Source organism: Herpailurus yagouaroundi, unplaced genomic scaffold, assembly GCF_014898765.1.
Source record: "Herpailurus yagouaroundi ecotype Mexico unplaced genomic scaffold, PumYag 77, whole genome shotgun sequence".
Lineage (NCBI taxonomy): Eukaryota > Metazoa > Chordata > Mammalia > Carnivora > Felidae > Herpailurus > Herpailurus yagouaroundi.
Window position 1 is genome coordinate 65,395,290 of NW_024412388.1, and position 26,961 is coordinate 65,422,250.

The following is a 26,961-nucleotide window of genomic DNA, read 5'->3' on the forward strand; positions in this document are numbered from 1 at the left end:
TAAAAAAAATTTTTTTAAAGAAGTGGCTAGTTTAGATGACCAGGTGAACGGAGGTGTCATTCAAGGATATAAGAAATGTGGAGAAGAAATGGGTTTTGAGAAAGTGATGAAATGTGTTCACACAGTTTAAGATAGAAATGCTAAAAAAAAAAAAAAAAAAAAAAAAAAATTTAATATGAAAATTAAAAAAAAAAAAAAAAAAAAAAAAAAAGATTGAGATGCTAATGAGACATCCATCAATTAACATCATTAAACAAGAGGGTTTTGAAATCCAGTACCCAAAATAACAAGTTGTGGCTGTAGACACAGATGTAGAATTCACCAGGATATCAATGGCAGTGAAACCACGCATGTGCAAGGGATCAGCCAGGGAGCTTAGTGAGCATGGAGGAAGGCTGAGACCAGGAGTCTGGGAAACACCTGTGCCAGAGCCAAAGGAGGAGAGAACAGCAAGGAAAGCAGAATATCAAGAGCAAATGGTGTCACAGAAAGCAAGGGAGGAGAGAGTTTCCATGTAGGAAAAGTTAAGTAAAAAGCAATGAGAATTGTCTGTTAGGTTTGGCAACCGCAGAATTACTGGTGACTTTGGTGAGAGCAGTTCCAGTGGAACAGAAAGGAGTAAAGCCAGCTGGCTGAGGGGCAAATGGGAGGTGAGGAAGTGAGGATACATTTAGACTATACTTGTGAGAAATTGGACTCTGAGAGAAAGCAAAGACTTAGGGCAGTAACTAAGGGAAAGGTCAAAAGTGGGTATGAGAGAGTCAAACATATTTGTATATAGAGAGAGAGGCAGTAAACCATCTAGATAAGTGTGTGACCTACTTGAGTTCACATGCCAGCTCCACTCTGACCTTGGGCAACACTCTTACACCCACTCTTCCTCAGTTTTCTCACCTGTCATGTGGAAGTAATGATTTTATCTAGGTCATAGTGTTGATGTGAGGATGAAATGAGTTAACACATGTCACAGCGCTCCTAGTATATATTCAACAAGCATTAGCTATTACTACAACTATTATATGGTTAATGAGGAGAGACAGCCAATAAAAAAGAGAGGATCCTGAGAAAGGAGGGGGGACAGCTAGGATAGGATCAGAAGTGCCTTGGAATGAGGAAAGGATACCTCCAGGATGGGGATGCATGACAGGTTAAAAGGTTGGGTGTTCATCTATCTGTTTCTGGTGTCACTTGTTAAAATTATACATTCCCTTAAGGGATTGACCTGTTTGTTATGCAGTGTTTTACCTGGAGCAACTGTGGTTGGCTGGGATCAAGACAAGTTGAAGTGGGAAAGTATCTCTTGGGCCTTGGGCTTACACCTGCCTTTTGACTGCCATTTCCTCTTGTAAACACCTTCTTGCAGTTGGTTACAACACAACACAGATTTTACTGTAGGATGCTGTATTTAGCCTTGAGGCATAAAGCAGAATAACAAGCCAGTGATTAAAGGGGCAGTAACTGTTTTGGCTTTTCCAAATGTAACATTCCCAAAGTATTTCCCTCTCATTTTTCTCTAGACTCGAGAACCAAGAGTCTCAGAGCATCTTTATAGTTGTAAATGAAACATATTTAAACCAACCGTTAGGTGGTCATGGCAATGAAAGACTCTCTCCTCTTATAACTGAGTGGAGCTGTTTTGTGTTAACAGGACATAGTCCTGTGACCCAGTTGATTTTTTTTTCATATTGTCTGCAGCACTGCCTCTGAAGGCAGTGTTCCTCATGGTTCTACTTTGCTTTGAGGAATGCCTTCTACCAGAAAATGGATCACCATGTCAATGCCACACACTTGCCCATCCATGCCAGCCAAGTGACCTCAGTTTAAAGTGGAAGGAACTTATTTGGTCCAATTGCATATTTCCCTGAATGGACTAACTCTTATAGTAAAAGCATGGAAAGCTGGCATGGACAGAGCCCCAAGTAGAACACAGTCTTATTTTTCTTGGAAACCCTCAACTTGGTCTGGGTGGACCCATTGAGGCAAGCTCTGAGACAGCCTCTCATTCCAACATTTGTTGTTGAGAGAGTAAGAGAATATTAAGAAGTGAGAAACCTGGCTGAGTCCAGCCAAAAGTCTCCTAGAGTCTACTCCTGGAGACCCCTTCCACTGACCACTTTCTTGAAGGCAGTGATGGCCATTGATTGGAGAATATTTTTTACTAAATTTCCTAGAAGACAGAGACCATGCCCTTTCTTTTCTTTTTCTTTCTTTTTTTCTTCTTTCTGTAGCACCTATCAGGATACCTGGCACTTAGTAGGCATTTGATACATATCTTTAGAAAAAATGAATGAATGGATTGAAATGGAATGGAAGATATAAAGACTTCATTGTCAGAGAAGTAAATGTGTTAACTTGTCTTCTACCAATACCCATCTCAGAGTCATAATGATAACAGCAGAGGTTTCAAGTAAAATGACAGGGCTTGGCCATTTTTAAGAACCAACCATAACTAAAAGACTCTTCCTCTGGATGGGTCCTGAAAAATCAATATGGAGTCTTTATAATGTCTTCCTGGCCCTTTCCCACAAAAACAAAATAAAAAAATGCATGCCTTTGGTAAATTTTGCTGAGTAAGGTAGCATGTAGCTTCCATATCAAAATCAAGTTCCAGTCCACCACCAGGTAACTGGCATAGATGCCAGGAAACAAAATACGAAACAAATAGCTAGAAAATCATTGACCTTGATGGTACTGATTATGAGTTTTACCATCATTCAAAGAAGGGAATATAGACTAGAGTTGATTTGTTAAACTGTCATTGAAGATGCAAGAAAAGGAAAGCAAGAAAAGGAGGATTTTTTTTTAATTTTTAATGTTCCCATCCCTCAAGGGGATTATAATCTATTTGATGAAGCAAGAATTGATGCTTATAAAAACTTTAGAACTAATACAAGACAGTGTACAGTTAACTGACAAAGGAACTATTTAGTCAGTATTAGCAGGGATTAGAAGACAAAGAAAGCACAATGGCTGAATGGATGGGAGCCCCTTCCTGGGGAAGCTGAGAACCTAGGAGAGCCTCAGAGAATGGATGGGATCCCCTAGGCTTGAGAGAAGGCTGAAGAGAGAGGGACCCCAAAAAGGGAGATTTTTAGTAGGGAACAAATTACAGTAGTAGGAATATGCCCTTCATGGCCCAGGAACAGGAAGAAGATGGACCAAACCATGGAAGCCCTGGATGCTGAGAAATAATGTGATATTGACCAAGGATGAGTCCAGGGCTGGTGAACAGACAGACGGGAAGCACCAGAAGGGAAAAACTGCCCTTGATGAACTTGCTCTACTTTCATCATTTCCCACTCCCTCTCTTCTGCTAGGATACATGCAGCCAAAATCTCTCCCAAAACAGATTACTAGAATTTTTTTTAATTTAAGGACTTTATATTTATTTATAAAAAATAATATATCTTTATTCTAGAAAACATGTATTTGCAATGACAAATCACCCAAAATCCCAAAGCTTAACAATGAGTATTATTAAGATTTTGATTTATATCCCTCTTAATGTTTTTCTGTGTATGTATTTTTAAAATATATATTTTTCATCAAAATTAGATCATGCAACTCTAAATCCTACTTTTTATACTTAACAAAATATCTTAAGGGCCTTTCCAAGATTGTAGAGCTGAATATACAATGTTGTATCTTAAAGTTTTCTTGCAATTGAACTGAAACAGAAAAACAGGAAAGCACTCAAATCATGAGTGTTTAGCTTGATAAATTTTCCCTGAGTGGACACATTCATCTTATCCACATGCAGATCAAGAAATCAAACATTACCAACATCCCAGAATGCTCCTTGCCCCCCTTCTATTCACTTCCCCCTGCGAGGAATACCATAGATATTTTTGAGTTTTATATAAATGGAATCATTCTGTATGTATTTGTATCTGTCTTCTTTCAATACATCATTTTAATGACCACGTACACTATTCCTTTGAATCACTGTAATTTATTCAGTTTATTCCTATTGTCATGCATTTTCCCCCAGTTTTTTGCTTTCATTAAAAATTCTGTAATGAGTATCTATGTAACTAAACAGTGATTTTTCCCCTTACAATAAATCCACTGACATAAAAAAGTTTAAGACTTTTGACTTATATTACCAGATTGCCCTTCAGAAAGATTATACCAATTTTATATTCCCATCACAGCATATAAGACTTCCAATTTCCGTGATTTGGTCCAAAATTGAACACAAAACCCCAGACGTAATCCAACTAACATCCACCACAAACATCCCTACCGGTCTTAAATATCCTCACTTCCTTTTATAGTACATAAATAGACTGCAAGTACAAATATTCTCTGAATTCTCTGACAAAGACAAAAACATGGAGTGCTAGTGCTGGAAATGACCTTGGAATTTACCTAGTCCAACAAGCTTGTTTTCAGATGAGAATACAGAAGCCCAAAGAGGAGAAATGTCAGCGGAGACAGATTCCCAGTGAAAAATGAACCAGAAAACCACGAGTAGAAAAAAAGCTGCAAAGAAATAAAACAAAATGTATTTCTGGCAGTTACCTTTGGGAAGTAGGATTATGGGAGACTTTCTTCTTTTTGCTTTTCCGAATTATTTAAATCTTCAGTAAGGAGCATATATTTCTTTGACAGAGAAAAATCATTTTCTTTAAAAGAAGGAAAGAGAAAGAAGGAAATGTAGAAAGGAGAGGCTGAGTTTGTAAATTACCTACTATATTCGCTTAATGCATGCCTAAGATCCCGGTGTGAGGTGGACTGCAAAAGAGGAAAAACAGTGGCTTGATAAATTTAAGATGAATTTGGAAGAGGCAGATTACTCTAGAACAATGAATTCTCAGAATTTAGAGGCCTAAATACGAAAATCCTGACTGAAACAGCTTTTGGAAGGCTCTAGTTTATAAGCTTGGTGAGTCAGGTCTGCAACAGGCCCTAGAGACCTCTGGGGGAAGAAGAAAAGGACCAGTTTTTTAGTAGTATTTTCTCATGAGCAGGTTGGAAATCCTGTCTCTGTCTTTGGAGATGGAGTTAGAATGGATATGGGGCTGGGATGGAGATGGGGGTGGGATGGAATGGAGTTGGTGTAAGCATGGGAATGTGGTTGGGATAGAGATGGGATTAGGCTGGATATGAATTTAGGATGGAAATTGGTTTGTACTAAGAGCTATAGGAGTTCACAGCATCGTGTGGTGAAAACATTTACAGGAATCACCTTGGTGCATGCCATTTCCTCTCACCCAAGACCTGAACCTTCCTTGTCTTGTCTCTGTGTAAGAGCTAGATTCATGGCATCCAATTCTATGGAAGAATGAGAGTCATGGCATCCAATTCCAGAGTCTTGTGTTAACTAGACATTTCACATGTCTTTCTGTGCCTATGGTAGATTCTGTGAATGGCAGAATCATTGACTTTTCAGCTTGTCACAAGAGAGATGAAATCATGTCTGTAAAGTCTCCAGGTTAATAAGTGGTGGGGCTGATAGGGTTGCTAGTTTTAACAAATTAAAATACAAAACAACTAGTTAAATTTGAATTTTAGATAAACAGTGATGGGGTTTAGTGTGAGCATGTTTGATGCAATAATTAACTGGACGTCAACTGGCAACCCTATGGGGCCATTATGGAAGCCTAGCTTCTGGTTAACTAAACACTGTGTGGTGTATTTCTGAACAGCAAAGTCTATCTGATTTCCAGAGTGGCCTTACATATGAGAGACTGTAGAGCTTAGGCACAGGGGGCCTGTACCAAGGCACAGGGGGCCCTTGGGCAAATATTTTTAACCTGTACAATAAGGTTATAAATAACATTTACTTCAAATAGCTATTATAAGGATTAAATGACTCTAGCTCTTCCAAAGAGACAAGACAAGGAAGGTTCAAGTTTGGGGTGAGAGGAAATAGCATGCACCAAGGTAGTGATGCCTAAACATTAAAAAAGAATACTAATAGAACAGATACCCACTAGAGAGAGCCAAAGCATAAGAGACTCTTAAAAACTGAGAACAAACTGAGGGTTGATGGGGGTGGGAGGCTTGATGGGGGAGGGTAAGTGATGGGTATTGAAAAGGGCATCTTTTGGGGTGAGCACTGGGTGTAGTATGGAAACCAATTTGACAATAAATTTCATATATTAAAAAAATAATAAAAAATAAATAAAACTATCAAAAAAAAAAAAGGAAAAGATACCCACTAAATCAAATATCAAGCCAAAAGCACTGTGAACCAGACACCTTTATCTGAATAATCTGCAGTGACTTCTCAAACATGTCTGTCTCTGAACCATTTCATTGGTACAAAATAGGCCACAGTCCCCCTTCTGTTCTCTCGGTCTTGATGCTGAGAAAACAAAAGTTCCCCTCATCTGCAAGAGAGAGGTTGGCCCTGCTATTGACAAGGATTTTTATTAGTGATTTTTATTAGTGATTGTAACAAGTCTTCATTCACAATAGAACCATTATGTCAGCATTATTTCACTGTAAATGTTAAAGGAAAGATCAACCAAGACTCAATGCAGCGACCACTGGGGAGTTCACAGCAAATTTCCTTCAAGACTATCTAGTCTAGAAATTCCAGATTGGGTTAATCATCAGAATCACCTGGGGAATTTTTTAAATATCATCTTGTTTTATTATGAAAATATTTCAAACATTCAACAAAGCTGAAAGAATGTTACAGTGAACATTTGTACAACCACCACCTAATTTCTGCCAGTAACATTTTACTGTAACTTGTTCTATCACATATCTGTCCTTCTATCCATCCCTTTGCCCAACCATCAATGTCTTTTTTTTTTTCTTACACATTTCAAAGTTGCAGATATCTTTATGCTTTCCCTGGGGAACTTTCTAAAACTATAATTTCCCAGGCTTCAACCCCAGTGGTTCACAGACCTACTGATACAGGAATGTTTTCAATAACCTAGGTGATTCTGCTACACAGTCAAGTTTGGGAAAGCATCAGTCAGAAGAAGCGAGGTTATGCTGTTAAGCCCAACTAAAAATCTCTGTAGTACAGAACAACAAAGATGTTTCTTCTTTCTCCTCTTCCTCTTCTTGTTCTTGTTCTGGACCAATGCTACATGTTCATCAGCAGTTGGCTAGGCTTCACTCTGGTAACCCCTACTATCTGAAACATTGATAGTTTCATGGAAAAGGGACAAAAAAACATAGAAAACCATGTACTGGCTATAAAAATCTCTGTCTAAATATGATGCACATCCACCTCTCCCCACATTTCATTGGCCAAAACACTTGGGAACGCTTAAGTTCAAAACAGTGGGCACAAATTATCCTTCCTCAGGGAGGAGCACCTTGGACAGGAAGTTTGGATATTAAGGAAGAGTATTAAAACACACATAGAGAAAGAAAAAAGAAAACATTAATTTAATCCAGACTCTTCAATTCAAAGACAAGGAAGCTAGCATTCAAAGAGGCAAAATCTCCCAAGATCTCCCAGGATCACTCAGCTAGTTCAGTGCAGGAATGGCCTAGAACCAAAGTCTCCTAACTCCTAATGTCATGTACAGGGCTACCTCCTTCTCCTTGAAACTCTCAGATTGTTTACCATCAATTTATTCATTCATTCACCAATCTAACAACTACCCCTATACACCACACACTGATACATAAGGCACAGTGCCTGCCATCAAGAAGTTCACAGTCACATGTAAAGTTCTTCCATGTAACCTGCAGTTGACCCTATCACTGGCATATCTTATCCTATTCACCAAATAACCTGAAGCAGCAGTGCATTTCAGAACTAATAGAGATGTTGTCTTAGAGGATAAGGATCTATTTTTCTTAATTGCTTTTAGTCAGACAGAGTCTGTTCTCAGCAACAGCCTGGTGAAACTCAGCATGGTGATACAGCTCATCCCGAATACAGAATATTGAAAGTGACTCATAGGCCGACAGTGTTTGGAGATCATTCCTAGGGCACCGTCAGTTCATGATCTGATGGAATGCTGGCTTTTCTGTGAAAAGAATCACTCAGTCACAAAACCTAAACCCAACCTCAGAGCACATTTTCACTTAGGGAGAAAGAAATACTTCAAGGGATAGAAATCTAATAGATTTTTTTTTAACAATTCTGATGACTATATAAAAATAGAATAGTTTGATTTGCAAAAGATGTTTGATACCTTCACAAGCTATAACTGTGAGGACTACCCATCTTCAAAGATGTTAAAATAGTATCACAATATAAAAGTGCTGTTCCCTAATTTGTAATTAACAAGGTTGAAGTCCAAGAGGGTAAGTGACTTGGTCAAAGTCATCTGACTAGGTAAAGGTATGAGATATAAACCTGGAAGTTGAGTCCTTTGGTCCAGTGTTCCTTTTACATGAAAGGAAATAGAGTTGTCACTTTTATGGGACCATAAGGCTCCTAGTCATTGGCCCTCTTTCACAATTGCCTGTGATACCATGCAAAGCTCTGTGGAGATACCAATAAAAATAAAGCACTTTCTACTTTCTGTGAGCTTCAGTCTGGCAGAGGAAGGAAGAGAATGTGGGCAAACTTTGTGTCCTGGAGGCCACAGGAAGAGTGAATTTCAGGATGTTTATCAGTGGTGTTAAATGCTACTAAAGGGTCAAAAGTAGTAAAGACTAGGGGAAGATCATTAAATGATATGACAATTATGCAATCACTGTTGAACTATAAAAGGTCAACTTCAGAGAGTGACGAGAGTAGGAGGGTGGTATGCAAGAGGACAGGGAGTCAGTAAAAGGGAAATGGAAACAGGCAGTTTTAGGATACTGAAAAAATAGGAAAGAATATAAAAACAACTAGAGGATGCAGACAATGATAGAAATATTTTCATTTGGATTGGGAAGAAACGAGCCTATTGTTACACAGAAGAGAGACAAGATGGTGCCAACTGAGAGGAATACATTTACAGTGGACAGGAAAGAGGAGCAAGTTCTTGGGGCAGGCAGGAGGGGATCCTTTCATCATTAAATAATTTATGTGTATGTCGGGGGGTGGGATGGGTGAAATAGGCGATGGGGATTAAGGAGTACATTTGTCATGACAAGCACTGGATGATTTGTGGAATTGTTGAATCACTATATTGTACACCTGAAACTAACATAACACTTTATGTTAACTCTACTGGGATTAAAATGAAATAGACAATAAATAGAAACAATTTGTTCTTTCAGCCATGATTATGAAGTGTCTATTATGAATCAGGCATTGTGTTCAGGCACCATAGTGAGCAAAATATACCCATAGCCCAGGTTTGTGAACCATAGAGTCAAATATGGAAGACAGGCTTAAATAAATGGAAGGTAGATAGATGAGAGAGAGAATCATTATGCTGTGAAAAGTGCTGTTAAGGAAAATGCCAAGGTGCTAAACGGGTAGCCAAAGCAGAGAAGTTAGCCATCAGCTAAATAGTTGTATGAAATGGTCTTCCAAACAAAAGAAAGGAGGGATGGAGAACAAAAGATATGTTTTGAAAATGTTAAGAAAAGAAGATAACCTTCACCTTTGTAATGAACAGGAGAGTTAAAAATACTTGTAAAAAGGGGCTCCTGGGTGGCTCAGTCAGTTAAGCATCTGACTCTTGATTTTGGGTCAGGTCATGATCTCAAGGTTCGTGGGTTCAAGCCCCACATCAGGCTCTGTGCTGACAGCATGGAACCTGCTTGGGATTCTCTCTTCCTCTCTCTCTCTCTCTGCCCCTCCCCTGCTTGCACTCTTTCTCTCTCTTCAAAAATAAATAAATATTTTTTTAAATACTTGTAAGAAGGCCACCTGGGTGGCTCAATAAGTTAAGCATCTCACTTTGGCTCAGGTCATGATCTCACAGTTTGTGAGTTCAAGCCCTGTGTCAGGCCCTGTGTTGCCAGCTTAGAGCCTGGAGCCTGCTTCAGATTCTGTGTCTCCCCCTCTCTCTGCCCCTCCCATGCTCATGCTCTGTCTCTCAATAATAAATAAAAATGTTTAAAAAAATACTTGTAAGAGTAAGAATATGTTTGAAGAATGTGTCTGAAGATTTGAGGACAATGGGGAAATAATAGAATCCATCCATGGACATTCTATTTGGTATCAGCAAAAGAGGAATCTATTTACCCAGAAGCATTAGAAGCTATTATGAAGTTAGATAGCATGACCCAGTTGGCTGGGTTTTCTGATGGTCTTAAGCAACCCAGAGTAGATCAAATAAAGCAAATGGTGGGTTGGGCAGAGACTAGTTGGTGGTTCTCATGGAAGCCACAACAGAATTCAATGGGGGCAAGGGACTCATAGCTACTAGAAACGGCCTGGTGTCCAGCTGACTGTGAAGGTAAATGGCCCAAAGGGAATGGACCAACTCAGTGAGGTCACAAAGAAGGCAGAGAACAAGTTGAGAAGTGGACCAAGGGGAAAGAAAAAGGGACAGAAAGACATGAGCAGAGTAGAAGGATAGACCCAAGTGATAAGAAACTCTCCGTTTCTGCCAGATCAATAGGGAGCTAAAATTCAGTCAGCAATGCTGGTCACTGGTGATGAAGAGTTTTAAAGAATGCTGAGGCTGGGTTGGGATGGGCTTAAGGCCTGGAAAGCTTTGCTAATGACAATTAGAAAATTAGAACCCAAAGAATGCTATCCTCTCTGCTGCTCCTTAGATAAAACAAACTTTGTGAGTTTTCTAAACCAGATACCTGTGTGTGTGTGTGTGTGTGTGTGTGTGTGTGTGTGTGTGTGTGTGTAAACACACATGCTAATATATATATCTTAATTACCTGCAAGTGGTCTGGACATCTCAAGGTGATGGCTTATCCCCAAACTTGTTAGATTGTATTTAATTCAAACCTCAGTATGCAGATGACACCCAGGAAGAGCTAGCAGGATGAGTAACCATCCCTTATTACATGTAGCCTTTACCAAGCTCCAGGTTGTTTTGGCAGAGGGATGGGAACAAGGGAAGTTTTTAATGAGATATGGGACGAAGGGACTGATTTCAGAGACTTTTCAAATGTAGACACAACTTTTCAAAGTTGCTTGACAACCGGTCAGGTATGGGAGAGAAAGAGGAAGGAGGCTCTAAGGGAGAATGAGGCAGAGAGTTTGCTCTAATTTCATTTTATAGATGAAGAAACTAAGGCTCAGAGAATTTTAGACTCACTTGTAGCCACACAATTAGTAAGTGGCAGAGCCAGTTCTTACTGCCAGATTCGCCTGCCCTGTGCCCTTCCCTGCATCACTCTCCTTTCTCTCCTGCCATTCCCTGCAGGACCCACTCACACTCCAAACTGCCGTACTGAAGATACCAGGCTCACCCGTAATGCTCTTCTTGTCCACATTTTCCACATTTCCCCTGTGTCAGTGAAGGCAATCGCACATGCTCATTAATTCCTGCCTGGGCCAGGAGTCCCTCCCAGTGTTTGTGCAACAGTGTTTAGGGGCCCGGCTCATACGCCTGCCTCACAGCTGTGACGCTGGGTCCACTTGCCATCCTCCCATTATCAGACAGCAAGGGCTCTGACAGAAAGGACGGGGCCTCTGAGTCTTTTTATTTTCAAAGCTTAGCACGGCATCTGACCTATACTAGCTGCCCCTCGGATGTTAGTCAAATGAAGAGCTGTAGTAACAGGCTTAATTCCAGGCGGCATCCCACAGTAAAATGTCAACAAAGGACATTATTAACTGCTGTATGCCATTGCTATTTGAAATATTTAAACATAAAAGTGTAGGGTGCCTGAGTGGCTCAGTTGGTTAAGCATCTGACTTTGGCTCAGGTCATGATCTCACGGTTTGTGAGTTCGAGTCCCACGTTGGGTGAGCTCAAACCCTGCTTCAGATGAACACAAGCACCCTGCTTTGGGTGAGCCCTGCTTCTCTCTCTCTCTCTTTCTCTGCCCCTGGTGGGCTTCTCTCTCCTTCTGTCTCTCCACCCTCACTCACTTGCGCCTCCCCCCTCTAATAATAATAATAAATAGAAATGTACTAGAAGCTTTCATACTTGCATTTGTTTGGACTGGGAGTTCAACTGATTATCTATCTGACATATGATTTGTTCGGTCTTTTCTTTTGGAGCCCAGAATGTGCTACAGCACACCATCTTTGCCATCCCATCTTGAGGCCAAGCACCCTTGTGATACTTGCTTTGGAGGTGGGTCTTCTCTTGCAGAATCCAGCCAATGAATCCAGGAGTCATCTCCTAAAAGAGAACTGAGCTGATGAATGTGGGAGGTGCCTCCTAAGAGAGGCTTGCTCCAGGAGATAAAGAGTGTGTGGGGGGGGGGGGGGGGGGTTGGGGGGGGGGGGGGCCCAGGCAGGCGTGGGGAGGGGTTTCCGGTCCATCTCCAAGAAAAACAGGGACCAAAGAGAGAGCTTGAGTGAGAATACAGACCCGCACCCCCGGGTTGGCTGCTCTTCTGCTCGGGCCCCCTGCTGTGTGGTGCTGTCAGGACCGCAGGGGGAGATGGGACTGAGCTGTGAAGTGAGAGTTCACAGTATTTCCACTTGTACAATGAGCACCATAAGCCTCGTGTGGAAAAAATGTTGGATTACATTGGAGGTTGAGAATCAAGATGTCTCAACTCCTTTTTCTTGTGAAGCGTTGACGACCCCTTCAGAATGGAGCCTCCTATTGCAGACTCCTCGGGGATGACCCCACACGGTGTTGTGCATGGGTTAGCTCGGGGGTGTGAACCTCGAGTAATGATACGCTAAAAGTCAGGGAGATGACAGGAAATGTGACAGCTCCTTGTCTGCTGTCAGTCATCTTGTCACCAGAGAACACAGCCCACTGGTTCTGATATGTGGCACCTGAAGAGATTTTTATAACAGATTATCCCGGAGGGATGATATCAAGGCCCCGTTGTTTTTTATTTAAAAGTCGTAAGTTAAGGCCTTGAAGACCTGTAAGTGACATTGTATGAAAATTCATATTTCTCCTAGCAGCTTTTGTGCCTTGGCTGCAGTGATAAAAATCACTTTGTTCTCCAGTTCGGAGCCATGGGAAGAATCGAGGCATTGTGTAGATTACTTAAAATTCCACCGTGTCTGCACCATTTGGCCAAAGAATGCTGAGAATTTGCAGCTGTTGTTCCACAAAGGGCTCCTAACTGGGGCAGTGGCTGCTGCTGAACACACAGCTGTTGTCAATTTAAGCTGAAGATTTTTAATTGCCTTTGTGTCAAAATTTATTAAATAATATTTTAGAGAAACAAAAACTATAATAGTCATATTAGTGGGATGCTGAAAGAAGAAAATCACTAGAACACAGCATTTTTTGCCTTGCAAGCAGAGTCCAAAAATACCTTTTCCACATGACCGGCTTCCAGCCATCCCAGGAAAAGTGTTTCTAGGTAAATCCGGCCACGGAAGCCCTGGAGGCTTCTATGGGAGCTCAGCCCCTTGTCCTCCTCGCTCATCTATCTGGAAGCACTTCTTGTCTGAGTGGCCATCTCTTGTTGCCACACTCTCCCTCTGTTTCTGTGATCTCAGGAGAGGAATCCTAGTGCTCAGAGCAAATGTAGCCTTGGCTGGGGACTGAGTGCTCCTGCTAAGTGGTCCACATTATTTTTTTTTTAATATATGAAATTTATTGTCAGATTGGTTTCCATACAACACCCAGTGCTCATCCCAAAAGATGCCCTCTTCAATGCCCATCACCTACCCTTCCCTCCTTCCCACCCCCCATCAACCCTCCGTTTGTTCTCAGTTTGTTTGTTTTTTTTTTTAATTTTTTTTCAACGTTTTTATTTATTTTTGGGACAGAGAAAGACAGAGCATGAACGGGGGAGGGGCAGAGAGAGAGGGAGACACAGAATCGGAAACAGGCTCCAGGCTCCGAGCCATCAGCCCAGAGCCTGACGCGGGGCTCGAACTCACGGACCGCGAGATCGTGACCTGGCTGAAGTCGGATGCTTAACCGACTGCGCCACCCAGGCGCCCCTGTTCTCAGTTTTTAAGAGTCTCTTGTGCTTTGGCTCTCTCCCACTCTAACCTCTTTTTTTTTTTTTTTCCTTCCCCTCCCCCATGGGTTTCTGTTAAGTTTCTCAGGATCCACATAAGAGTGAAAACATATGGTATCTGTCTTTCTCTGTATGGCTTATTTCACTTAGCATCACACTCTCCAGTTCCATCCACGCTGCTACAAAGGGCCATATTTCATTCTTTCTCATTGCCACGTAGTACTCCATTGTGTATATAAACCACAATTTCTTTATCCATTCATCTGTTGATGGACATTTAGGCTTTTTCCACAATTTGGCTATTGTTGAGAGTGCTGCTGTAAACATTGGGGTACAAGTGCCCCTATGCATCAGTACTCCTGTATCCCTTGGGTAAATTCCTAGCAGTGCTACTGCTGGGTCATAGGGTAGGTCTATTTTTAATTTTTTGAGGAACCTCCACACTGTTTTCCAGAGTGGCTGCACCAGTTTGCATTCCCACCAACAGTGCAAGAGGGTTCCCGTTTCTCCACATCCTCTCCAGCATCTATAGTCTCCTGATTTGTTCATTTTGGCCACTCTGACTGGCGGTCCACATTATTTTTATGAGCCTCTGTAATTGCTGTTTTCCTGTCACATCTAGCACATCCATGACAATGCTGTGAGGTGTCTGAACCCTCCCCACTTGGCTTACAGCAGCTATGAGGTGAGCAGAAGATAGAAAATATGGATCTTTCTTTTATTTTCTGTAAAGGCAAAAGAGAGAGAAGGAAAGGTCCTTTCACTAGCAAGGAACAACAGCTAAGGTCCCCCAAGAGGGAAGTTGCCAAGTGTCCTGAGAAAGGGTTTTTGAAGATGAAGAGAGGTGGACCAGGAAAACTGCCAAACAAGTCCTAAATCCTCACTACCTTTACCATCTCAGTTGTGTTTTGCATTTTAATGTTCAATATCCCCTCTGTCAGGAAAAACTTCAGTTCATCAGGCACTTACAGAGCACCTGCTACGAAACTTCAGTTCATCAGACACTTACAGGGCACCTACCGTGTGCAAGGTTAGGGACCTAGTGAGGGACCTGGAGACCAAGTGGTGGACAGGCCAAGGGCAGCCAAGTGCTATTTAAACCACTCACTCCCACAGAGGTGAGGGTGAGAGGTCTAATTCCTGGCAGAAGGGGCAAGCATTTGATCCAGGTCTAAGAGGACCTCAATAGTTAGAGGAGGAAGGAAGGGCATTCGAGGCTGAGGACCTGGGAGAGCAAAGCATGGTGGCCTGGAAAAGTATGTCTTGTTGAAGAGACAGTATGCAGCTGGACATAACAGTATTGGACAAAGATAAGAAATGGAGAAAAAAAGTTGGAGAGGTTAAACTAGATTCTTGAAGGTTGAAATACTACTCTAAGGAGTTTGGATCTTATCCTGCGCAGAATGGGAAGCCATTGAATGCAGTGGAGCTGGGAAGTGCCCATGCTTTTCAGGATAGCAGGTCTTTTTCTAACAGGTCTGCTAGACTCCAGAGCCTCACCTCTCCTCCATGCAGAGGCGGAACGACTGCCATAGTCCCAGAGCATAAGGACCTGCTCATACCACAGGCAAACGTGGTCAGCGGGGAAGAAAAGAGGAAAACGCCTCTGAGAGCCAGAGTCTAGGCTTCACACCCTTGACTTGGTACATACTGGCCATGCGGTTTATTGTAGTTGAGTTCGTTCTCTGTGTCTCTGCTTTCCCATATGTAAAATGGGGATAATAGTGCCTGCCTTCTAAGATTATTTTAAATTAAAACATATAAAATGTTTAGTGGGCACCTGGGTGGCTCAGTCAGTTAAGTGTCTGACTCTTGATTTGGGCTCAGGTCATGATCTCACAGTCATGGAATCAAACCCCCCATCAGGCTCTGTGTTGAGCATGGAGTCTGCTTAAGATTCTCTCTCTTTCCCTCACCTCTGTCCCTCTCCCACTGGTGTGCACATGTTCTCTCTCTCTCTCTCTCTCAAAATAAAATAAAATAAAATAAAATCTTTAAAATGCTTAGACCAGTGAGTGCAGTAAACTCCTGGCAAAGGTTAGCTATTGTTTTTGGATGTAAAATGTTACAACTTAGCAACTGGTTGAACTTGGGGCAGGGGAAGCAGGGAAAGAGTCGAAGGTGTAATGCTCCTCAAAGGAATATGGCTGATACTCAGAATAATAATATTCAGAAAACAGCAGGAAGAAAATCATATTGAGGGACATTCTACAAAATAAATATAATCTTCAAAAGTATCAAGGAAACATGAAGAAATCTGTTCCATACAGGAGACCAGAAGGACATGACAACTAAAAGCAATGCATGATTCTGAACTTGACCCATTGACTTCAAAGAACATTATCAGAACAATTCCACTGAAATGTGATTGGGTTCTGAAGAGGTGGTAATGTAGAAGGATATGCTTGGCTCCTTGTTTAGAGGAAATGAAACTGAAGTGTTCTGTAGTGATGAGGCAGCAATTAGAATGGCAACTTATTCTCAAATGTTTCAGAAAGTTCTTTGTTCTCTCCTGATAACTCTCCTGTACATTTGGGATTGTTTGAAAATTAAAACAATGTATTTTAAAAATTAATAGCTAGCATCTATTGCCCACCCACTTTTGTACCAGGCACCGTGGTCAGTGTTTTGCACATGAGCATATTCAGTTCCCCAGGAAACTTCTCCTTCATCTCTACCGAAACAGAGTCTTGCACCCCTCCCCTGTGCCCCTAGAGCAGCCTGAACTCTCCCCACTAGATCACCTATAGTAACTGCTTATTGTTGGTGGATAACACCTGCCCCCACGCCGGACAACAGGCTCTTTGAGGGCAAGGACTGTATCCCATTCTCCATAGTCCACCGCTCCCTATAACTCATAAGAACTCAGTACATGCTTGGTGAATGAAGTGCTGAGGCTTGTTCACCGTGGCGGCTTGGGATGGGTGTCTGATACATGACTTCTTTTCTAGGTGGCCCAGGCTCTGGCAAAGGCACACAGTGTGAAAAGCTGGTGGAAAAATACGGATTTACACATCTCTCGACTGGTGAGCTCCTGCGTAATGAGCTGTCATCAGAATCTGAAAGAAGCAAATTGATCAGAGATATCATGGAACGTGGAGACCTGGTGCCCTCAGTAAGTGACAGCTACCTTCCCTGGCTGGCGAGGAATTTTGGAGTGTTGCAGCTAGTCTAAGCTGCTGGAAAAAAGAAGCCCACACACCAACAGCTACATTTTATTTCTCCCTGATGTAACAGTCCAGAGGCAGGTGGTGGGTCTACAGCAGAGACCTGTCAGTCAGACCACGTTGTCCAGGCCCAGGTTCCTCCTACCTTGTTACTCTTCCAGCTCCCTGATTGTTAGCCTAACTCATATTTTCCAGAAAAGACTGGTCCCCACTTTAGCGTTAAAATCTTCAAAATCTTTGCTGCATGGTGCTGCAAAGCCTAGAATTGGAATCCTCTGGAAAGTAGAAAATAATGTTTTGGTCTAGTTCTGGAAGGTATGATAACATTATCTTGAAATTTGGTATCTCCCTTAGATACTTTAAGTAAAAAATTTCCCTTTTATGTATCTTTTTTCCTTTTCAAATCACCATCTATCTCTGGGAAGCTGTGTGCCATGGTATCAAAAAATATTCATCCTTGCCTTACTAGTTTCCATGCTAGGCTCTGTAATTAGGGCTTGTACAATGCGGTCCCTATTAGCTAACAGAGCTTTATGCTTCCTCTTTAATGAGCTACAGTCTGTTTCCCTCCTGGAAGCCAGCATGGTTCTCATGAAAGGAAACAGACCATTGCAGTTGGCTCTTAGCAGACCTCCTTGCCCCCACTCTTTTCCCCCTCCAGTTTACTCTTTTCATAGCAGCCCGGGGGATTTCTTTAAAATGGTTGTCAAATTGTGTTATTCCCTTTCCCAGAAGCTTCCAGTGGATCCCCACCACACTTAGAATGAAATCCAGAGTCCTTTCTGTGACTCTGGACTCCAGCTACCCCTCCAACATCATTTTACACCCAGCCACTGGCCTCACCATTATTCTTCCCACAGGCCAGGCTGTTTCTGCCTCAGGGCCTTTGCACTGCTGTTTCCTCAACTTGATATATTAATATAGTTTGCTCCTTTACTTTGTCCAGATCCCTACTTAAATATCCCAATTTATCAGAGGCCTTCCCTGACTACCTTATCTAAAATAGCACCTCCAGAATTTTGTATCTCTTTGCCTTACTTTAAGTTTGTCCTTAGCAATTCTCTCTAGCTGATTATTTATTATATATTTGTTTATGTATTATCTATATTTCTATCTAGAATATAAACTTCATGAGGAGTTAATTCACTAGAACCTAGGCATAGTTTCTTACCACCCTTGTGATGGCTGTGTATTCCCCAAGCCCCGAACAAAAGTCAGAGGATGCCAGGGAACCAGAGAACAGAGAATTCCCCCCATTTGGGTAGCTGGTCACATTTTTCCTACATCCAGTCCCAAGATTCCATGTATCTCTCTCCTCTCATTTTCAGAAGCACAGGTTAAATCAAAATTTTTAACAGAAAAAGTGATACTGCTAGAAACTGCTACTTCATATTTATAGAAAGTTTTCTCAAGTCAGTAGATGTCAAATTTTTAGAATATTTACTGGGAAAAAAAATCAACAGAGAAGCACATTTTGTACCATGTTTTGCTTAGTTTTAAACTTCCATTATCCCTAATTCATGGCCAAATGAATTTCATTTATTCTAAGATGCTGTTATTTTAAGATACCCTAGTAAAATAGATAGCTAATAAGCTATCTCATATATAGCTATACCAGCCAGAAAAAAAAAAAAAACCCTTTTTAAACTATGACTGATTGTAATATACCTATCAATTTCATAGGCAGTAAAATGTGGGGGGAAAGTGAGACTAAGAATGGATGAAATATGGTATATTGCTGTCTGCTGTTAATCTTATCTGAACCTTTCTCCCTCCCCAAATGGGATGACTGATGGAGGTGGGTGGTGATTCTAGCATTGTTCTGTGAAAGAGCTCAGATGCTGACTATTCTCTCTCTCTGCTCCAGCGCATCATTCTGGAGCTCCTGAAGGAGGCCATGTTGGCCAGCCTCAGTGACACCAAGGGCTTCCTGATTGATGGCTATCCCCAGGAAGTGAAGCAAGGGGAAGAGTTCGGACGTAGGGTAAGCTGTTGTTACAGGGATCTTCCCAGAAGGACAATTAGGGATATCATTGAGGTTGGGGGATAAATTCAAAGTCTATCCCTCTCCTAATTACGTTAATCAAACCTTCAGTGACAAATGGCAAAAGCTCAACACAAAATGACAAAAAAGAGGAGGGTGGGTTGCGTGATGGTGGTGGATTTATCGGCTCAATTAACAAAAATGTCCAGGAGTGGTTCACACTTGGTTGGATCCATGTATTCAGATTTGTTCGTCAATGGTGTGACTTTCTCCATCTCTTGAATTCTAGGCTTATATTTCACCATCTAAGTGATCTCACAGAAAGTGTTTTTCTTTTCCAGTGGGTACAGCAAAAGACCCAGGGTTGTGTTTCGTTATCCTGGATTAGGTCATGAGCCCATCACTGAACCAATCACTGTGGCCAAGGGGAAGATGGGAGGGCATATAATGAAATATCCAGGAATAGCCTGATTCATCCTGGAGGACCAGGCCAGGGATGAGAAGGGAGAAGGAAGAACAGGCACCATACCTGAAGCACGCAGACTGAAGAAGGGAAGGCATATCACCCAGGAAAGAATAGGGATACCCCTAGAGGCTAGCAAGGGAATTGATGCTGGACAGGCAGAATCAAATGTACCAAATGCTCCAGCCCCCCACCATCCAGCCTCCTCGACTCCCACCCTCTCCTAGTGAAGCGGGTGGATCAGGGCCACTTACAGGGGAACAACAGTAAGTAAAAACCCATCATAACTCTCATTTATTGAACCCACTCTGGGCTCACTCCTGTGCTACATGCTTTACATACATTCACCTCTAAGTCCAAGCAAGAGAGAGACAGTTGTCCCCATTTATTAAACAAAGACGCCAGAGCTTACAAGAATTAATATTTATGTAGATTTTTCTTTTGACTAGTTTTAAAATATTTTCATATATATTTCATTTCATACATTATTGAGAATCTTTTAAGATAGAAAGAGGAGGTATTTTCTTCATGTTAAAGGTGATGAATTAAGCTCAAAGAGGTTACATGACTTATCCACAATCACATGGAAGATAAGTGACAACTGCTGGTAGGACAAAGATTTGGAGGCCCATCTCCATCCATCTTTAACACTGCGACGTTCATTAAAGTGAATGGTACTTGTGTGTCTCCTGGGTGTTAGTCCGACCTTCTAAGCCTGTTTGACTGAACTTCCTTAGATAGTATCTGAATATTTAAAGGCAATTGCTCGCCTTCTCCTACATTTCCTCCTTGCAACCAGAGTAAAAGAACAAATGCCCTAGCCTACTTGGCAAGAGTGGGCTGTGAATCGGGCAGGGCTTTCCCTCACCTCCAGAGCCTCTGTGACTGCAGTGGGTGGTTCCAGGTAGTTCCTGATGGGGTGGGGGGCGGGGGAGGAACTCAGAGCCAGTGTTCTAATGAGCTTTTTCTCACAAAACAAACCACTTTAAGAGCTCAAACTTCAATATAAATCAACTACTTTTTTTAAAAGAATGGAATTAGGAAGATTGTTCTACTTTTTTTTTTTTTCTTTAAATCATGGTGAAACATACATAACATAAAAGTTAACATCTGGGGCGCCTGGGTGGCTCAGTCGGTTGGGCATCCGACTTCGACTCAGGTCACGATCTCATGGGTTGTGAGTTCAAGCCCTGTGTCGGGCTCTGGGTTGATAGCTCAGAGCCTGGAGCCTGTTTCGGATTCTGTCTCTCCCTCTCTCTGCCCCTCCCCTGTTCACACTCTGTCTCTGTCTCTCTCAAAAATAAATAAACATTAAAAAAATTTTTTTTAAGTTAACATCTTAACGAATTTTATTGAACTGTACAGTTCAATAGCGTTAAGTGTATTTGCCTTGTTGTGCATTCATTCTTAAGTCTTTTCATCCTGCAAAATGGAAACTCTACACCCATGAAATAACAACTCCCTGTTTCTCTCTCCCCTCAGCCCCTGGCAACCACAATTCTACTTTCTGTCTCTGAATTTGACTACTCTAGGGACCTCTCATAAGTGGAATAAGACAGACTTGTCCTTTTGTAGCTGGCCTATTTCACTTAGTGTAATATCCTCAAGGCTCATTCATGTTGTGGCATGTGTTACAATTTCCTTCCTTTCTAAGGCTGAAAGATATTTTGTTTATCCATTCATCCATCAGTAGTTACTTGGGTTGCTTCTGCTTTTTGGCTATTATAAATAATGCTATGAACATGGATGTACAAATACTTCTTCAAGACTCTGCTTTCAACTCCTTTTGTATATATACAGAAGTGAAGTTACTGGAACACGTCATAATTCTATCTTGCCACCTACCATAGCCACTGCACCATTTACATTCCCACCAGCAAGTGTGCAAGGGATCCAGTTTCTCTACATCTTCACCAGCACCTGTTATTTTCTGGGGTTTTTGATAGCAGCCATCCTTACGGGCATGAGGTGACTTCTGATTGTGGTTTGGGTTTCCATTTTCCCAAAGATGAATGATGTTGAGCATCCATTCATGTTCTTGTTGGCCATTTGTATTATCTTCTTTGGAGAAAAGTCGATTCACATCCCTTGCCCATTTTCAAATCAGGTTGTTTAGTTTCTTGTTGTTAAATTGTACGAGTTATTTATATATTCTGGATACTAACCTCTTATCAGATATATGATTTGCTAATATTTTCTCCCACTCTGTATGTGTCCTTTTCATTCTGTTGATTGTATCCTTTGATATACAGAAGTCTTTTTTATTTTTATATAGTCCAGTTTATCTATTTTTGCTTTTGTTCCCTGGGTTTTAATGTCATGTCCAAGAAACCATGAACAAATCAATGTCATGAAGCTTTTCTTTTGTTTTCTTGAAGAGTTGTATAGTTTTAGTTCTTACATTTAGATCTTTCATTCATTTTTTTAATTTTTAAAATTTATTTTATTTCTTTTGAGAGGGAGAGAGTGTGCGAGCAAGCATGAATGAGGGGGGTGTAGAGAGAGGGGGAGAGAGTGAATCCAAACCAGGCTCTGCACTGTCAGCACAGAGCCCGACAAGGGTCTGGCCCCCATCTCACAAACCATGAGATCATGACCTGAGCCGACATCAAGAGTCAGACATTCAATCAACTCAGCCACCTCAATTGGTCATTTTGACCAATTCTTGTACAAAATAAGGGTCCAATCTCATTCTTTTGCATGTGGATATCTGGTTTTCCCAACACCATTTGTTGAAAAGACTGTTTTTCCCCGATTGAATGCTCTTGTGAGCACCCTTGTGAAAAATCACTTGACCATATATGTAAGTTTGTTTCCAGGCTGTCTGTTCTATTCCATCACTCTGTATGTCTGCCTTTATGCCATTTCCACACTGTTTCTATTACCGTGACTTTGTAGTAAGTTTTTAAATCAGGAACCATGAGACCTCTAACTTTGTACTTTTTCAAGATTGTTTTGGGTATTCAGGAAGCCTTGATATTCCCTATGAATTTTTAGGATGGGTATTTCTATTTCTGTAAAAAAAAAAAAAAAAAGCCAATGCCATTGGGACTTTGATAAGGGGTTGCATTAAATCTGCAGGTCACTTTGGGTAGTACTAACATCTTAACACTATGGAGTCTTCTGTAGATTGTTTTACATTTTTGATTATTCTAGTCTTTTAGCCATTGTTCAAGCTGTGTATAAGGTTCCTGGGGATATATGCCAAGTAACTAAGGAACAGGAAAATTTTTTATTTTTATTTTTTTACAATTTTTTTTTATTTTTTTAATTTAATTTTTTTATTTTTTAAAATTTACATCCAAATTAGTTAGCATATAGTGAAACAATGATTTCAGAAGTGAATTCCTTAATTCCCCTTACCTATTTAGCTCATCCCCCACTCCCACAATCCCTCCAGCAACCCTCTGTTTGTTTTCTATATTTAAGAGTCTCTTCTGTTTTGTCCCTTTCCCTGTTTTTGTATTATTTTTGTTTCCCTTCCCTTATGTTCATTTGTTTCTCTCTTAAAGTCCTCAGATGAGTGAAGTCATATGATTTTTGTCTTTTTCTGACTAATTTCACTTAGCATAATACCCTCCAGTTCTATCCACGTAGTTGCAAATGGCAAGATTTCATTCTTTTTGATTGCCGAGTAATACTCCATTGTATATATATACCACATTTTCTTTATCCATTCATCCATCGAGGGACATTTGGGCTCTTTCCATACTTTGGCTATTGTTGATAGTGCTGCTATAAACATGGGGGTGCATGTGTCCCTTCAAAACAGCACACCTATATCCCGTGGATAAATGCCTAGTAGTGCAATTGCTGGGTCGTAGGGTAGTTCTATTTTTAGTATTTTGAGGAACCTCCATACTGTTTTCCAGAGTGGCTGCAGCAGCTTGCATTCCCACCAATAATGCAAAAGAGATCCTCTTTTTCCGCATCCTCGCCAACATCTGTTGTTACCTGAGTTGTTCATGTTAGCCATTCTGACAGGTGTAAGGTGGTATCTCATTGTGGTTTTGATTTGTAGCTCTCTGATGATGAGTGATGTTGAGCATTTTTTCATGTGTCGGTTGGCCACCTGGATGTCTTCTTTGGAGAAGTGTCTATTCATGCCTTTTGCCCATTTCTTCACTGGATTATTTGATTTTTGGGTGTTGAGTTTGAGAAGTTCTTTCTAGATTTTGGATACTACCCCTTTATCTGATATGTCATTTGCAAATAACTTCTCCCATTCTGTCAGTTGCCTTTTAGTTTTGCTGATTGTTTCCTTCGCTGTGCAGAGGCTTTTTATTTTGATGAAGTCCCAATAGTTCATTTTTGCTTTTGTTTCCCTTGCCTCTGGAGACGTGTTGAGTAAGAAGTTGCTGCAGCCAAGGTCAAAGAGGTTGTTGCCTGCTTTCTCCTCAAGGATTTTGATGGCTTCCTGTCTTACATTTAGGTCTTTCATCCATTTTGAGCTTATTTTTGTATATGGTGTAAGAAAGTGGTCCACGTTCATTCTTCTGCATGTCACCGTCCAGTTTTCCCAGCACCACTTGCTGAAGAGACTGTCTTTATTCCATTGGATATTCTTTCCTGCTTTGTCAAAGATTAGTTGGCCATACATTCGTGGGTCCATCTCTGGGTTCTTTTTTCTGTTCCATTGATCTGAGTGTCTGTTCTTGTGCCAGTACCATACTGTCTTGATGATTACAGCTTTATAGTATAGCTTGAAGTCCGGGATTGTGATGCCTCCTGCTTTGGTTTTCTTTTCCAAGATCGCGTTGGCTATTCAGGGTCTTCTCTGGTTCCATACAAATTTTAGGATTATTTGCTCTAGCTCTGTGAAGAATGCTGGTGTTACTTTGATAGGGATTGCATTGAATATGTAGATTGCTTTGGGTAGTATCGACATTTTAACAATATTTGCTCTTCCTATCCAGGAGCATGGAATCTTTTTCCATTTTTATGTCTTCTTCAGTTTCTTTCATAAGCTTTCTATAGTTTTCAGCATATAGATTTTTCACCTCTTTGGTTAGATTTATTCCTAGTTATTTTATGGTTTTTGTTGCAACTGTAAATGGGATTGATTCCTTTTTCTGTCGCTTCATTGTTGGTGTATAGGAATTCAACCAATTTCTGTGTGTTGATTTTATATCCTGCAACTTTGCTGAATTCATGGATCAATTCTAGCAGTTTTTTGGTGGAATCTTGTGGGTTTTCCATATAGAGTATCATGTCATCTGTGAAGAGTGAAAGTTTGACCTCCTCCTGGCCGATTTGGATACCTTTTATTTCTTTGTGTTGTCTGATTGCAGAGGCTAAGACTTCCAATACTATGTTGAATAACAGTGGTGAGAGTGGACATCCCTGTCTTGTTCCTGACCTTAGGGGGAAGGCTCTCAGTTTTTCCCCATTGAGTATGATATTAGTGTTGGGTCATTCATATATGGCTTTTATGATCTCGAGGTATCCTCCTTCTACCCCTAGTTTCTTGAGGATTTTTATCAAGAAAGGATACTGTATTTTGTCAAATGCTTTCTCTGCATCTATTGAGAGGATCATATGGTTCTTGTCCTTTCTTTTATTGATGTGATGAATCACGTTGTTTTGCGGATATTGAACCAGCCCTGTGTCCTAGGTATAAATCCCACTGGTCATGTGAATAATTTTTTTAATGTATTGTTGGATCCAGTTGGCTAATATCTTGTTGAGGATTTTTGCATCCATGTTCATCAGGGAAATTGGTCTGTAGTTCTCCTTTTTAGTGGGGTCTCTGTCTGGTTTTGGAATAAAGGTAATGCTGGCTGGCTTCATAGAAATAGTTTGGAAGTTGTCCTTCCATTTCTATTTTTTTGAACACCTTTAAGAGAATAGGTGTTAACTCTTCCTTAAATGTTTGGTAGAATTCCCCTGGGAAGCCATCTGGCCCTAGACTCTTGTTTTTTGGCAGAGTTTTGATTACTAATTCGATTTCCTTATTGGTTATAGGTCTGTTCAAATTTTCTATTTTTCCTGTTTCGGTTTTGGTAGTGTATATGTCTCTAGGAATTTGTCCATTTCTTCCAGGTTACCCATTTAATTGGCATATAATTGCTCATAATATTCTCTTATTATTGTTTTTATTTCTGTTGTGTTGGTTGTGATCTCTCCTCTTTCATTCTTGATTTTATTTATTTGGGTCCTTTCCTTTAACGTTTTGATCAAACTGGCTAGTGGTTTATCAATTTTGTTAATTCTTTCAAAGAACCATCTCCTGGGGCACCTGGGTGGCTCAGTCGGTTAAGCGTCCGACTTCAGCTCAGGTCACGATCTCGTGGTTTGTGAGTTCGAGCCCTGCGTCGGGCTCTGGGCTGATGGCTCAGAACCTGGAGCCTACCACCGATTCTGTCTCCCTCTCTCTCTGCCCCTCCCCGTTCATGCTCTGTCTCTCTCTGTCTCAAAAATAAATAAACGTTAAAAAAAAAAAAAAGAACCATCTCCTGGTTTCATTGATCTGTTCTACTGTTTTTTGGGTTTTGATAGCATTAATTTCTGCTCTAATCTTTATTATTTCCTGTCTTCTGATGGTTTAGGGTTTTATTTGTTGTTCTTTTTCCAGTTCCTTAAGGCATAAGGTTAGGTTGTGTAGCTGAGATCTTTCTTCCTTCTTTAGGAAGGCCTGGATTGCTATATATTTGACTCTTTTGACCGCCTTTGCTGTGTCCCAGAGGTTTTGGGTTGTGGTGTTATCATTTTCATTAACTTGCATATACTTTTTAATTTCCTCTTTAACTGCTTGGTTAACCCATTCATTCTTTAGTAGGATGTTCTTCAGTCGCCAAGTATTTGTTATCTTTCCAAACTTTTTCTTGTGGTTGATTTCGAGTTTCATAGCGTTGTGGTCTGAAAATATGCATGGTATGATCTCAATCTTTTTGTGCTTACTTATGGCTGATTTGTGTCCCTGTATATGGTCTATTCTGGAGAACATTCCATGTGCACTGGAGAACAATGTATATTTGCCGCTTTAGGATGAAATGTTCTGAATATATCTGTTAAGTCCATCTGGTCCAGTGTGTCATTCAAAGCCATTGTTTCCTTGTTGATTTTTTGATTAGATGACCTGTCCATGGCTGTGAGTGGGGTGTTGAAGTCTCCTACTGTTATGGTATTACTATTGATGAGTTTCTTTATGGCTGTGATTAATTGATTTATATATTTGGGTGCTCGCACATTAGGCACATAAATGTTTACAATTGTTAGGTCTTCTTGGTGGATAGACCCCTTGATTATGATATAATGCCCTTTTGCATCTCTTGATACAGTCTTTATTTTAAAGTCTACATTGTCTGATATAAATATGGCTACTCTGGCTTTCTTTTGTTGACCATTAGCATGATAGATGGTTCTCCATCCCCTTATTTTCAATCCAAAGGTCTAAAGTGGGTCTCTTGTAAACAGCATATAAATGGATTTTGTTTTCTTATCCATTCTGTTACTCTATG

The 26,961-nt window shown here is 40.8% G+C and overlaps 1 protein-coding gene across 4 annotated transcripts in view; it reads left to right on the plus strand.

The window, feature by feature from the left end:
• AK5 (adenylate kinase 5) overlaps positions 1 to 26,961 on the plus strand; it is a 262,870-nt gene that overhangs the window by 202,959 nt on the left and 32,950 nt on the right. For all 4 annotated transcript variants that reach the window (XM_040470696.1, XM_040470694.1, XM_040470695.1 and 1 more), the window contains 2 exons: positions 16,839 to 17,002; positions 18,922 to 19,038. In XM_040470696.1, the coding sequence (XP_040326630.1) occupies positions 16,839 to 17,002; positions 18,922 to 19,038 (281 nt within the window). The remainder of the gene's footprint in view (positions 1 to 16,838; positions 17,003 to 18,921; positions 19,039 to 26,961) is intronic.